Source organism: Mizuhopecten yessoensis, unplaced genomic scaffold, assembly GCF_002113885.1.
Source record: "Mizuhopecten yessoensis strain PY_sf001 unplaced genomic scaffold, ASM211388v2 scaffold4121, whole genome shotgun sequence".
In the NCBI taxonomy this organism is placed as follows: Eukaryota; Metazoa; Mollusca; class Bivalvia; order Pectinida; family Pectinidae; genus Mizuhopecten; species Mizuhopecten yessoensis.
In genome coordinates, this window is record NW_018405386.1 from 2,401,092 (window position 1) to 2,416,203 (window position 15,112).

The 15,112-nt window shown below is 35.4% G+C and overlaps 1 protein-coding gene across 2 annotated transcripts in view; it reads left to right on the plus strand.

Moving 5' to 3' along the window:
- LOC110448611 (COP9 signalosome complex subunit 1-like) overlaps nucleotides 1-15,112 on the plus strand; it is a 20,111-nt gene continuing 4,999 nt past the window's right edge. Inside the window, exons 1-14 of one of the 2 annotated variants that reach the window (XM_021494954.1) lie at nucleotides 1-64; nucleotides 4,092-4,181; nucleotides 5,494-5,678; nucleotides 6,334-6,495; nucleotides 6,905-7,040; nucleotides 7,413-7,490; nucleotides 8,891-8,989; nucleotides 10,139-10,276; nucleotides 10,745-10,839; nucleotides 11,692-11,797; nucleotides 12,333-12,413; nucleotides 12,771-12,908; nucleotides 14,578-14,664; nucleotides 14,947-14,994. In XM_021494954.1, coding sequence (XP_021350629.1) covers nucleotides 32-64; nucleotides 4,092-4,181; nucleotides 5,494-5,678; nucleotides 6,334-6,495; nucleotides 6,905-7,040; nucleotides 7,413-7,490; nucleotides 8,891-8,989; nucleotides 10,139-10,276; nucleotides 10,745-10,839; nucleotides 11,692-11,797; nucleotides 12,333-12,413; nucleotides 12,771-12,908; nucleotides 14,578-14,664; nucleotides 14,947-14,994 — 1,476 coding nt within the window. In that variant the 5' untranslated portion in view covers nucleotides 1-31. The remainder of the gene's footprint in view (nucleotides 65-4,091; nucleotides 4,182-5,493; nucleotides 5,679-6,333; nucleotides 6,496-6,904; nucleotides 7,041-7,412; nucleotides 7,491-8,890; nucleotides 8,990-10,138; nucleotides 10,277-10,744; nucleotides 10,840-11,691; nucleotides 11,798-12,332; nucleotides 12,414-12,770; nucleotides 12,909-14,577; nucleotides 14,665-14,946; nucleotides 14,995-15,112) is intronic. The other variant, XM_021494955.1, reaches the window with a different exon arrangement.

Consider the following 15,112-nt stretch of genomic DNA (forward strand, 5'->3'; position numbering starts at 1 on the left):
TCCGGAAGATGTGAGAGAAGCTTCCGGAAAGATGCCGCTTCCAATTCACCAAGGTTTATTTCAGGTATTTTGTCCCTTTCATTACTTTTACAAGTAACGAGATACTCTATAGACTCCGGTTCCTGACGGTCAATAAGCTTGCACTATCCACTGGTCTTTGTTGAAGCGTCAAACATGCTGCTTCATACCCATGAGTAACAAACATGGCGGAGATACGGCTGTGGCATAACTGTCACATTTCCAAGGATAGGTTATATTGCATGCATGTTAACTGATTACATAGCTTACTGACAATTCACCTAAGTCAAATTATGAGAGATTAAATAATTGTAGATGTGGGGTCACTCTGTGAGTTGCTTTTCGTTTTGTATTTAACATACAGGTACTCTAAAACAGATGACAATATGCTAAAATAGCCGATGTCATTTGCCAGTTGGACGACACATTTTCTAATGTTAAAAGAATGATGCCAGATTAATGTGAATTTTTTGACAAAGGACTCTTCTTTTGAATTTTCTGAAAAATTCTGCACGTGTTATTTAAAACTAAAAACACAATAAGGTCTTTGAAAACCTCTTAAACTATTCAGCAACGTTTACTGGCTGTTCATTAGATATATCAATAATACAAGTTCTTACCTGAATGATAATTTATTTGGATCTTGTCCATTTTTAAGGTTTTATTAGGTCATCTGAGCTTTGCTCAAGTGACCTATTCTGATAGCTTTCCTTCCGTCGTTGTGCGACTTGCGTTGTGTGTCGTGCGTAAACTTTTTACATTTTCAACTTCTTCTCCAGAACCAGTAGATGGAATTTTTTCAAGCTTGGTCAAAATCATCCTTGGTAGATGATGCTACAAAATTGTAAAATTGGGATTCCTAACCAAACCCCTGGGGCCAGGGTGGGCCCCAAAGGGAACATTATCCAATATTTCAAAAATCTTCTTCTCCAGACTCCGAGGTACTACAGTGATTTTCTCTGCATGGATGGAAAGATCACCAGGCGCTTTATTTAAATTGTAAACTCCCTTGGGAAGGGGGTAAAGTTTACCATAATTTATATAGGGAAATAACACTTTTGGGTATATTTTGACTATTTTCTTTATGAAATTATTCTTACTTGTTGAGAATTGTCCTTGGAGGAAGATGATTGCAAATTGTAAAATTTGGATTCCTACCCCAACCACAGGGGCCAGGGCGGGGCCCCAAAGGGAACATTAACAAATATTTCAAAAATCTTCTTTTCCAGATTAAGATCTAATACAGTCAATTTCTGTTCATGGAAGGAAAGATCATCAGGGGCTTTATTTAAATTGTAAATATCACTATCCCTGTGGAGGGTGTAAAGTTTACTTTAGTTTATATAGGGAAATAACACTTTTGGGTATATTTTGACAATTTTCTTTAGAAAATTATTCTTACTTTAGTGAGAATCATCCATGGAGGAAGATGGTTTTTGAATTGTAAAATTTGGATTCCTACCCCAACTCCAGGGGCCAGGGCGGGGCCCCAAAGGGAAATCAAATGTATATTTCAGGACCTCCGGCCTATCCATTCTCCCTTGGGGAGGGGGTAAAGTTTACTATAGTTTATAAAAGGAAATGACACATTTCGTTGGGTATATTTTATCCATTTTCAGCAGAAAATTATTCAAACTTTGTCAGAATCATCTTTGGAGGATGAGGGTATATGTATTGCATAGTAAAATTGGGATTCCTACCCCATCCCCATTTTTAAAATTCTTATCCTTTGATGACATGACAAGTATTGTATTTCACTTAGTTTACATATTGATTTTCACATCACATCTCAGCAATGAAATTGAGCTACCAGTATCTATAATATAACTCAGGTGACAGCTAAGGCCCTTGGGCCTCTTGTTTACTTAGTCGCATCACATGTAATGAAGAACTGTTGCCCAGCAAACCAGCAATCACAAACAGTCTAGTCGGACTATCTACCGCTGAGCTAAAGGGAAATTCCCTCTAGCAAAAGCTGTGTAGTCAACTTTAGAAAGATGTCAACTGCACCTCCTTTGCTTTTCTCTCCCTTTTCAAAGTCCCCACTCTCGAAAAACAACCACAACCAAGAATGTTTTGCTCCCTGCAAAGGGTTCTCCACTACCTTGAACAGGTAGGGTCTGTGGCTACAGTATGTAATAGGAAAGTGGTGCAAAGATGTGCATTTGCTTGGGAATATATCCTCAATCCAGATCTTTTAGGTGAACTCTCTAACTCCGCTGAGTTTAAGGGAAATTCTGTTTAGCTAAAGCTAATTTTGACACTATGTCCAATGCAAGTACATCATTACCTGGATACCTGTCACTATGTCTTGTTACAGCAAGCTTTGGTTTACATTTGGTTTGTTGATTTAGAATGAACAGAAAACATAATTTTTGAGATACTTTTTGTGTCGCCTGCAAAAAGCTGGTGACACAGGTATTGCTATGTCAGTGGCGTCGGCGGCATCCGCACAGAGGTTTTCGTGCGATAACTTAAGTTTCCTTGGGCCGATCAAACTCAAACTTCATGCATTGCTTCCTTACCAAAAGTGCTTGCTTAGGATTGCTTTTCAGGGCCAAAAGTCAAAGGTCAAGGTCACTTACTATAAATAGAAAATCTGTTTTCGTGCGATAACTTGAGTTTCCTTGGGCCGATCAAACTCAAACTTCATGCAGTGCTAAGCACAATCTTCCAGCTTCCTGCGCAGGCGACACATTCACTTTGGATTTGAAATGATAGGACAGCTGTTAGCACAACATACCAAAACACTGGTGTGCAGTTCCCCAGTGCACATTGATATCTAACTAGCTTCAGTCCAAATTTACCAATTCAACTCATTCACCCCTGAATTCTCAAATGTGTCTCCAGGGGTGAATGAGTTAACACTTTGTGCACTTGGAAACTTGTATATCTGAAACAGCATACTCCTGAACTACACTTCTTCAATAACTGTGAATCGAACCATCAATAATGCTTTTCTCATTACACTCTGCAGTTTTTCTTAATGTTTGGGCAAATTTATTAGCTAGTTTTTTGTCATTTTATTTTCCCTCAAATGTTTGGCAGCTGGACTATTGTAATACTCTGGGTTTTATTTTTTATTAACATTTCTGAGGCCAGATAAGAAATGTTTGTTTTCAGTTTCACAACCTGCTTTTAGACTCTTAAGACATTTAGCAGAAAACAAACATGATTCTTTTGTTTGACCTGAAATGTGACTTTTTGTAAAAAAAAATTAAATCATATGTGATTACGTTGCATTTAAATATGGAATTAAAAATCCATTTTTAAGAATGAAACTCAGCCAAAATTTTTGCTAAGATTTTACTTACAGGGTACATATACTCAATAATGGTTTATGTATCTTTTAATATTACATTTTCAGTATCTGAATCAGATATAGAAATATTATTGTGATGAAATTGTTCTTTTTTCACTTAAGCAATGCAAGATGTCAAAGTGACGTCTGATCCAATTTAGTTGAAACTGGAGTCTTTTGAAATAATTATACTTTATATTTCATCAGCATCTGTTGAAGGCAATTATTAGAAGTAATTTAAGAAAGTAATATGATTAACATATAATTAAACAAATGTCCACTGTCCACTTCTTTGAACAACAAAGTATGGTACCTATCATTGTCAAGCAAAACTTATACAATGTTGCCATGATCATTGGCTTGTTACACTTAAAATATAATTATATGAACATCCCACCAGACAATCACATGGCACACAGTCAAAGAAAGGCTTTTTTGAGAGATCAATATATATAGAGTATTGGTTTCTATATATTTTACTTGTGCCCGCACAATTACATTTTTCACTCATGCTTTGCACATGTAAAAATAATGATAATATGCCTCACTAGTAAAAATTGTAATAAAATATTGGTAATTTGCCTCACTCGTAACAGAGATATGGTATTCTTCTCTCACTTTTGAAATATCCATTATAAATTGTGCAAAGCAATAATTGTGTAGATGCCTAGTCATGAATATTTACCACAATTCAGTTTTATATCTTCACTAGATGTAAAACCCTTATGATCTAAATGATAAAATATGTTTTCATTTGAATTGTTATCAACAGGGTGCTGTCGAGCCCATGCAGGTGGATGCTCAGCCAGAGGAAAATGACAATGTGGAAGATAGTCAGTACCAAGTAGAAAACACATCTTTAGTAAGTACAACACTGCCACAGACCAGAAATTCACTGACAATTGAAAATTACTTGTACATCAAAGGAAAATCATTTAAAGTTTTTTAAGTGTAATAAATTAATAGTAAAGGAATTTCCCCCTCTGGCTCAGTGCCTCATGAATGTACAACAAAACCATGGTTTGTCAAATCTAAATTTCTTGATTGTTATTTGTTATCTAGTTGNGGGGGGGGGGGGGGGGGGGCAGTTTGTGATGTCAGTGTTTGTGCTTCCAGCTGATGCTGATGACTGCTGGAGTCAAATTTAGCAGGATTCATGGCCAGTTTAACCTACCTAGTTGTTTAGGGGTCAAATTTTTGCAGGATTATAGCAGCATCAACAATTTTAATGATTCAACATTTTTAATGTAGCAGGATTTTGCTAAGGGACAGATAGTAAGGTAGTTTAGCTTGGGCGATAAAGGAAAGAGTTGAATTTAGGAGTCTGAGGAAAGAGGTTGAGTTAGGTAGACCGTGTTGAGACGCTAGAGATATAGAGGAGAGTTAGAAAGTTAGAGTTAAAGTGAGAATTAGGAAGTTTTAGCTGTAGTTTGTAGATCTATGTAGTTTTACAGTTTATAGTTGGAGATTAATTTAGAGTGGAGAGATTGAGTTCTAAATGGCGAAGACTAGTATATTTTATGACGGATTAAAAGAACTTGTGTTGTAAACATAGAGTAAATATAAATGTACTCATTTTGTTGTTCAATTAATTTGAACTGGTGGCAGTAGAAATTGAGAACAGAAAGCATCAGTAATACAAAAGAGAATGTAACACTGGTGACTGTCAGTGGATTACTAAAAACTAGTGTCCAGCAGTAGTGATAATTTACAAATGTAACACTGGTGGCAGCACTACTGTTAATTATGTAATAGCAAAATTGAAGGCCCAGTGAGCGCCACCTTGTTTATGTTACAAGAAGACTAGTTCGATCCTTTGATGTACATCAAAAGAATCTTGCGGTCACGTAACGGTAAAAATTGACAGGCGTTGAAGTTTGGCGTTTCTCCTTTGTAATCTTCAAAGAACAGGTATCATCCTAGCGATTGGTCAGTTTTTTTTACCTGAGACCAATCAAACAGCTGTCTTCGTGCCTTCAATTTTGCTATTCAGGGATGTAGAGAGCAAAAGTGAGTGTAACCCCTGGATATTGAGGATGGTTGTATAAGGATTTATAGATTATGATATTGAACCATCTTTATAGGAAATTAGTCACATTTGAGCATTTCCTAGTTGAGGGGACTATGATATATGAACAAGTTTTCTGTCTCTAAAGTGATTTCATTACTTATAGGATTTGGAGCAGTATGCAAGTCAGTACACAGGCCTGGCCCGATTAAAGAGACAGCTGTTTATCGCCGAGCATTGTCCCAGTCTCCGAGTGGAGGCACTACGAATGGCTCTGTCCTATGTAATGACCACATACAACACAAACTTGTATCAAGAAATCCACAGAAAACTTCAGGAAGCTGTGGCTTCGTAAGTAGTTTCTCCATTTATCAGTGATAAGTTTATTTGTCAGTTTTAAATCTTCATGTTTATTCTTTTATTGGAAAAAACTTTGGAGTATCAATATTTTCTGATTTGATACTGAAGTATCATTTATATATATATAATAAAACAACAAATATGCAAGACTGAGCGCAAGACCTTTCTGCCTTCTTGGCCTCCTCGTGTGGACTGATGTTTATTAGTCACCGTTAGTTACACGACCTCATCAATAGCTGCGTCATAGTGATGTCACAAACAATACAATAGATATCCTCTTTATATTAAGAAGGTTATTACCTGGTATATCAATTATTTCATGATATTCAGATTGAAAAAATAGATTTTTTGGTTAATAAGTTTATTGGAATATTTTTGAAATACCACTTGTAGTCAGTAGTACAGTGTAACAAGACATTTGTAACTTGATATCTGTTGATAGCATTCAACCATTAAACATGACTGTGTTAATGCATTTTTGGTTGGAATCGCAACATGATACATGTATCTCAGAACTGTGGTTTGTACTTTCAAGGCAGCAAGAACAGAAATGTAAATTGAGCTCTAATCATTGTAAAGAACATCTATAGGACTGAGGGATTTTTATTCAGTCAGTTGTAATATCTACTGTTAATTTTGATGACAGTTCCTCAAGTTTACCTGATGCTGTGGCTGGCGTAGTTCATAACATGCCTGCACTAGATACGCAATGGATAGAAACAACGGCAAAGAAAGCGGCGCTCAAGTTGGAGAAGCTAGATACAGATCTGAAAAACTATAAAAGTAATTCGATCAAGGAAAGTATAAGGTGAGTAGAGAGCTGGAATGTTGTTTTTAATATCCACAGCTAGTTATCAAAATATTTTGTTATATCTCTCTCCTAAAAACAAAACAAGATTCAGACAGGAAACGCTTAAAAATATTCTGTCTATTTGAAAAACCACTGACTCGGGGGTGGAGAATTCCACTAGCCTGGGACTGGTTAACTCATTCACCCCTAAAATTTCAAAATTAATTATTCCAACCTTCGAAGTGGAAGAGTTCAAATGTGTCTTCAGGGGTGAGTGAATTAATTTCATGTCAGGGCAAGTGAAAATTTTCAATATATATTTTGAAAACAGAACGACTATAGAAATTTCTGTTAACATTTTTGATAACATATATTTGTCATGATGAAACAGAGGTAACATGTCTTTCATGTCCTTGACTTTTTTTAGACGAGGTCACGATGATCTTGGCGATCACCATTTGGACTGTGGAGATTTAAGCAACGCACTTAAGTGTTATTCCAGGGCTAGAGATTACTGCACAATCTCTAAACATGTAGTCAATATGTGTTTAAATGTTATCAAGGTAAGCTGTGTGAATCTGATAAGACCTACCACACAAATCGTTTATATGACATATCTTTGAAAAAATTAAAGTTAAAATCTAGAGTTTCAAAATAATTATTGAAAACCTGTTAAAGTAACCAGGCTTTGAACAACATTTTCAAGATGACTTTTTGGGTTTTCCTCTGTTTTCAGCAAAATGTTACTTTGAGATTGAAGTAAAGTATTATAGTTATTATTTTAAGTATCAAAAAAGTTCTGAACAGAAGATTAATACCTACAGTGAAATAAAAATAAAAAGATAATGTCCAAAATAATACAAAATACTTCTGCACACTAGTGTGAGTCAGTCAAAGTTGCTGTATTAAAAGTTGCATGTTCTGTTACACTACAGGTTAGTGTGTATCTACAAAACTGGTCCCATGTACAAAGTTACGTAAATAAAGCCGAGAGCACTCCAGAGATGGCTGAGGTGAGTAGTGGTGTGACCAAACAAAGATCTATGTTAGAATAGCTGATTCCTTCGTAGGTGTGGATGAAGGATAGACATTCTATTTAAGTAAATAGAGCAGATTTCTTATTTGTGTTAGACAAATAGACTTTCTTTTTATGAGTATTTATGGAGGCTAGGATTTAAGTATTTTGCTAATGCACAGTAAAGTGCAGTGTATTATTCTAGAAAATATATTTATTATTATTCGCTTACTATTTAGTGACCCAAAATTTGTTTTCCCTTGAGTCCTCTTTATAAATGTAAACAAATAACACATTCCCCAAATATATTCATATCTTCATTTCTGGAATAGGCCTTAGATAATACATTTCTAAACATTTTCTTCAGGTTGGTAAGTATGGATTATGAAAAGTTCTTTTTTACACAACCAATAAAATTTGCTATGTGACATTTCCACGACTAGTACGATATGTACACTGTCACCTTCATCCAACAAATGACCAGTGAAGCGTATGCACACAAAGGTGTAAAATGTGTACGAGTTGTCCACAAAATTGATGTCTATTTCGGCTACGTTGTAAGCGTTGTACAATAGTTGTTATATATGTACCGAAATGACTCGATTCAGCTAGTCATCGAAACGTCACATAGAAAATGTTATTGGTTGTGTAAAAAAGAACTTAAGATAATACAGTCGAACTTCGTTATCTTGATCTATTATAAACGGAACACCCCATTTAACTTGAAGTATTTCGTGCAGTCCCGGCCAAAGCTCTTCTATATCTTCGAATTAAAAAAAACACCTGATAATTCAAACTCTAAAATAAAAAAAGGAGGAAAAAAAATATCCCGAAGTGAAATATTGATTCCAACAGCATAAATTATTCATCGAAGGGTTACTTATTTGGAATTTTTTGAAATTCTCACCTGTCAATCTATTTATCTTTATTACATATTAGATTTAACGCTACAATAAGTCACAATTCTGAACATCGTTTTTATTAAGCAGGTCATATTTATATTCGATTAAATTTATGACTTAAATCACATTATTATTAAGAAGCAAACTTCATCAATGTTGATAAACAGTTATCAGTACTCACTGCAAGCCTGTTAACCAATTTGAATTGTACATTATTTATACCAGGCTGCCGACACTGTCAAACCAAAAAACGGGTCACAATGCACTGTCATGTGTAAATGAGCTCCACATTTAATGTCACAACCTAGGCCTTGTTTGCTGGTTCATATTTTTACAGGAGCTTGTATGGCTTTGATAACCAATTGAGAAATAAGGACAATATGATAATTATTGTTGAGTATGTCCTATGTAGGAGATGTCAATTATGAAATTGGTGTTGAATTCTTGATGTATTTTTGCACGACGTGTACTGAATTGATTTCGTGTGTTGATTTAGTTTATGACATCAACTACATGTACGCTCCAACAGAGTGATTTGTGTAATGACTTGCACACTTTAATTTCCGTATTAGAAGCACAAAGTCGGAGACAGCATGTAAGTTTGAAATTAGTAACAAACTTTCTGTTTGCATAATATTATGTGTTTAATGTAACATTACATAAAGAATATAATAATTAATTAATTATTTTTCATTTGATATTAATATTTGTTTTTTTTCTTCAATTGACAGTTTATAGACATTGACTGTCGGTAAAATCAACTACTTGGATAGTCTCATAGTCGTATTTGACCATCATAACAAACTTAATACAAAAACATTGGATAACTCTTTAAGTTTTTCCTCCATCCTGTTGACTTCAAAATAACGAGGTTCAAAAGTAAGGCTTAAAAAAATCATATGTCTGTTTAGGGTTCCTGACCGACCTTACCTTTTACCCCCCAACAAAAACCTTTTTATCAGGGTCGTGAAAATCTACTTGCCTGATGCCAAGGACACACAGTTTTGGTGCTCGAGCAGGTGCACATTTGTCAGGACAGTAGACTGGTGTCTTTTACATGTTTTTGCATGTGTTTGCTCCATTTCACCATCAAATGATGAATAAATAATCAACTGACATAAATAAAGTTTAGTAGGATACACTAGAGCAATAATGAAACAAACAAAGGTTGTGAATTTTTTTTTCACTAAATTTTTCTGGTAGAGTATAGCAGTCTTTCTATCAATTCACACCATTTTTCAGGCTTGAAGACTGATGAAAATAAAAAGATATTCCAGCTAAAGTATAAAATAGGGATAAATGAAATGATTTACTTATTGAATGATTGAATGAACTAGTAGTGAGGGACATTGTTTTTGCCTGGTGTTGATCAAGGTTGATCAATCAGGTAGTGGCAATGGCATGACTTATAACTGGAAAGATGAACACTGGACACAGGATTGTGGTGAACCTGTAAAATTGGTCATGATTAAACACCTTCATTATGTAATTCTTTACGTACAATAGTGGGTTCATAATCACATGACCACATGGTACCCGAAAAGGTTTTTCTAAATGATCACAATGTACCTAGGCTACCCTATTATTTTTGCCCATGCAACCCTAAACAGACTTTTTTGGGGTATAATTGACATTTGTGTAGAAATGCATCATCCTTTTTTCTTAATAGTAAAAAAAAAAGATTGTCTTCATCAAAAAAATATTGCTATTCATTTACCAAACCCTTGTGTGATTTTACTTTCAGCATGGAAAAGACGGGGGACAAGCAGTTTTAACCAAATTGAAATGTGCAGCAGGCTTAGCAGATCTTGCCACAAAGAAATACAAATCTGCTGCCAAATACTTCTTGCTAGCCAATTTTGACTTCTGTGACTTTCCAGAGGTAAATTTTGCTGTCGTTTTTCTGCAAACATAGATTTATGAAGTTTGTTTCTTGTTAACGACAAAAATAAGTCGGCCATACATTTTCAGGTATGAAATATACTTTACCTTTATAATACTACATACATAATGATCGTACATATATATATATGTGTGCATGTGTGCATACCTGGTATGTTTCCATTGTGTAAACAAATGCACTTTATTATTACACTGTATTATTATAGCTGTTGATAACATATTTTACGGGTGATAAGCCCATGCCTAGAAATAATCAGCCAATCTCGGCCCCACTTTTTCGTAATTTCCATGCAAAGGCTGGGTGCCCAGTAATAAGCCCACCCCCTACTTTTGACATATTTTCATGCACAGGCTCCCTGGGCTTATCACTTGTATATATAACATTTGTCAGCCTTTGCATTATTAGGTTTTTCTTTTTTTAAGTTGACCACTATTTTCAATATTTCAGTTGCTGTCAGCCAGTAATGTGGCCACCTACGGTGTGTTTTGTGCTTTGGCTTCATTCGACAGACAGGAACTACAGAAAAATGTTATATCTAGCAGGTATGTGTCAAGTAAAACTATATTGTCATCATTTATCTGCAGCAGACTGGCATCATCTCCAGTGATTATTCTTGCCTTGCTGATTATGGGGACATTTTGGCCTTATACCAAAAAGATATGTGGCCTTTTGTGTGTAAACGTGGGGTAACATAAAAGATGGCCATTGAAACGTTGTGCCAAAAAAAGCATATTTAATGATCTTCCTTTATTAGAAATAATTTTAAACCAATGAGATTTTTCCCGTCTATCTAACTGACTTCTCCGATACCCGATACGATCGAGTTACATGACCACATGGCATTCAGTTTTGCTTTCAATTTCCCAAGTATCATAAAATTGATGCTTGTATTAAAATATTCTTGATACGATCCTATGTTTGTATTGTTACGAACTATCATTATGGTCTTATGAAGCTAGCCTTGCTGCTCAGATCTTGCAAAATGCACTGTCAAATGCAGCTTTATTTAGCAGCTTAATTTCCATGTTAGTGTGACATAACATCCGGGTGCATTTGATTAAGACTTCTCTATTTCTTCTCTTGTTGCTCAGCATACAGAGAGTCAGTAATTCAAAGCAGCTCACATGTGTTGCATTTCTGCCGCATAGATGTCGGAAATATGGTCCAAATATATTTTTTTACGGCAATCCTGCAAGAGTACATCCAGAAATAACAACTGAATATTTAGGTTGTGCAATATAAAGAGAGAAACATATTTAAAGGAAGTTTTAAGTATAAACAAAAATTTGAATACGTTACTACACATTGTTTAACCTATCCAAGGTAGTCTTTAGAGTAATCGAACATTTTAAATTGGTTGATAATTCTAAAGGCATCCTTTTTTTACATTTCAGTTCTTTTAAATTGTTCTTGGAATTGGAACCACAGTTACGAGACATTCTTCACAAATTTTATGAGTCAAAATATGCATCATGTTTAAAGCTTCTAGGAGAAATCAAGGTAAGTGGAGTTTTGGAATTGTATAGAATGGTGTAAAACACGGTCACTTCCAATAACAGTCCAACAAATCTTGCAGGCAAGATATGTTTGGTCTGATTAAATAGATTCGTTCTGTATTCTCAGTATGTGTAACTTGCCTTGAATTCCAAACTGTATTCACTTTTAGAGGTCAGTTACAGTTACATATTATGCTTCACTCTCTCGTTTTCATTATAAGAGTGGTCAGGTGGCGCAGTGGTAACGCACCTGCATTTCACCAAGGTGGCCGAGGTTGTGGGTTTTCTCCGTGTATTCCGGTTTCCTCCTACTTAAGACCCCTCAATTGCTAGCATTTGGACCAATAAGAGTTATTGATATAAGTTGTAATAAATTGTTTCATAATTGTTGTAAGATCAATTAAGTTTACATTTTATAACTTTGTCTCACTGCCTTAGAGCTACAGTATGTGCAGCTAAATATTATATCTGAAAGTCTGACTCCTATTTAAATCTGGACTGCATCATGTGCTTTACTAAAACTGATTTTGTATTTGCAGGACAACCTTTTACTGGATATGTATTTAGCTCCCCATGTTAATGTATTGTACTCACAAATTCGGAACAGAGCCCTGTGTCAGGTAAGTCGACTGGTACACTGACGGGAGAAAATGTGATTACTATACCTATATATATATCATCTACAGCAGCATACAGTAAATCAGAATTTGGTCATTGAAAAATATTCTGTTAATTTTCGGTTGCTGTAAAATTATTCTTACAGCTTTTACTTTTGATTATGTGTTGAATCAGAATACTGGTATCTCAAATTTATATGGCAATAAAGGGCCTTAAAATGGAGTACAAAAATTCTCAACTTAGAATTTGTTAAGAGATAGTCATCTGATACTCTGAGTTGCGTTTATATCAAAATTGACTGTAGATATTTCCGTTATTATAGCTTTGATCACAGTTATTCCTTGTTTGTGTTTCTACAGTACTTCAGCCCCTATCTGTCAGCAGACATGAGAAAAATGGCGGAGGCCTTCAATACATCAGTTGGCGGTCTAGAGGATGAGCTCATGCAGCTTATTCTTGAGGGTCAAATCAACGCCAGGATAGACTCACACAACAAAGTAGGTGGCTTCCCGTTACAAATGAAGTGTAGATTTATCCTGGCTTCTGACATCACTATTCTCACAGCTACCCACTAAAAATAGGGCATACCATTCTCTGACAACAAAGTAGATATAACCAACCACTGAACTCCCACAGCTTTTCACCATGAAGTAAATGCAGGCTCTTCTCACAGTTTCCGACATCAAAGTAAATGTAGACTTTTCTCACAGCTTCCCACAACAAAATAAACATTGACTATTCATACAGCTTTTCGCGACATAGTAGATATACTATTATCACAGCTTCTGACAACAAAGTAAATATGGACTATTCTTACAACTTCTCTGAATCTCACAACAAAGTACTGGTAGATACATGTTTTAACTATTCTTATAACTTCCCTGAATCTTATGGTTTGTTAACAAGTGTATACAACCTACTGGTGGTGAACATTGCCCACAAGGCATGTGTATCACAGGAACAATCACGGAAAATTGACAAACTGCGGCAGCTGTGTTTGTCTCTGTGACCACAATTATTTACCAATAAGTGTTTTTATTACCCAATATTCTATATAAATTATAATTAGTCATTTTTGACTGTTTCTGCCCTTTTGTCCAATTTCGGCTGTAGGGGTGACAGTCAAAACTGTTTTCAAAGTGAACTGTTACCCGGCGCGATTTCGATGCGCAGAAATCCCCGCTCGAGAGCCCCATTCAAGCGTTTCGGTGACTGCGACTCAGTGTTGAAGCAATGGCAACATTGCATGCAGCATTGATACTAATATTTATTTGGTAATAAAACAATTGTTTCATGGTTATTTTGGGAATAGCGGCCTCGGGCAAACAGTTCCCCAGGGCTTCCCCCTACCGAGGGATGATAGTTTTGACTGTTCCCCAAATAGCCATGAAACAATTGTATACTGTTTTAGATAGATATTTATTATATGGTTGAAAATTTATCGCAGTCACATTGGTCGGATCATATACACTTGACCAGTCCTCAAAAACTCATGTAGACTGGTTATCCGGTGAATATCGATTTCTAAATATAGCCTGTATGGAAATTCCCCGGAAACTGTTATAGCACATGCGCAGATGGAACAGATGATGGCTGCTGGCGAACGCTTCGCCTCCGTTACCTCTGAAAATCTGAAAATCTACTCAAAGATAAAGATGCTGTTAACACAAAAAGCCCAACGAACACGCAAATTGTGTCCTTCATGCTTATCTTAAGGAAAATAACCTTAACAATGTTTTTGAAAGCTATGATGCTGGACTGTTGGATTCAACCATGGCTAAATTTTACACAAAAGCTTGTTCCAGTAAAGGTTAACTATTATCTCTTATGGGCTTTTGTGCTGGAAAATATGATGTGATATGAACCTGAAAAAATGATATTGACATCGCTTTTTCAGGTTCATATCACATCATATTTACCAGCACAAAAGTCCATAGGGTATTGTATAATGTGCTGTTTGAAGAATTGGACACCAACCAGTAATCTCACAGGTTCTGATGTAAAGTATATGTTTAGAATCCTGTTACAACTACCTAATACTGTAGTATACATTTTTAAGTAAAAAAAAACACGAATCTGACATCCGAGACATTTATTAAAAAGTAAATGAAATCTGATAAGAGAAATAACAGAAAAAATATTTTATCATAGTTTTATTATTTTCAGATTTTATATGCAAAAGATACAGATCAAAGAAGTACAACATTTGAGAAGTCGCTCACCATGGGTAAAGAATACCAAAGGCGAACAAGGGTAATATTGCAGTTTTTAACCTAAAGAAAGGTTCTTTTTAAATAAAGGATTCAGATTTAAAGATTTAACTGCTATCTGTTACTCTGTTCAATAAAATTGTTTTCAAATTGTGAAATTTGTATTTCAACTAGTATTGACAATTGCACTCCATCAAGGAGATCTGTCACTTAATGGGAGATGATGATAATGACTATTGACCTTCTGCTATTAAAGAATATCAGTACCTATTATAAGCTTCCTTTGAATAAATTGTTTAAAAGTGGCATTTTCATATTTTTTTAGGCTCTTATATTGAGGTCTGCGATTTTGAAAAACCAGATTCATGTCAAGGTAAGTACAGAAAGATAAGCTGAAATGAAACATATTCATTGTTTTTATACGCCCGTCGAAGACGGGGACGTATTATGTTATCACGTGAGCGGGCGGGCGGGCGGGTGGGCGGGCGGGC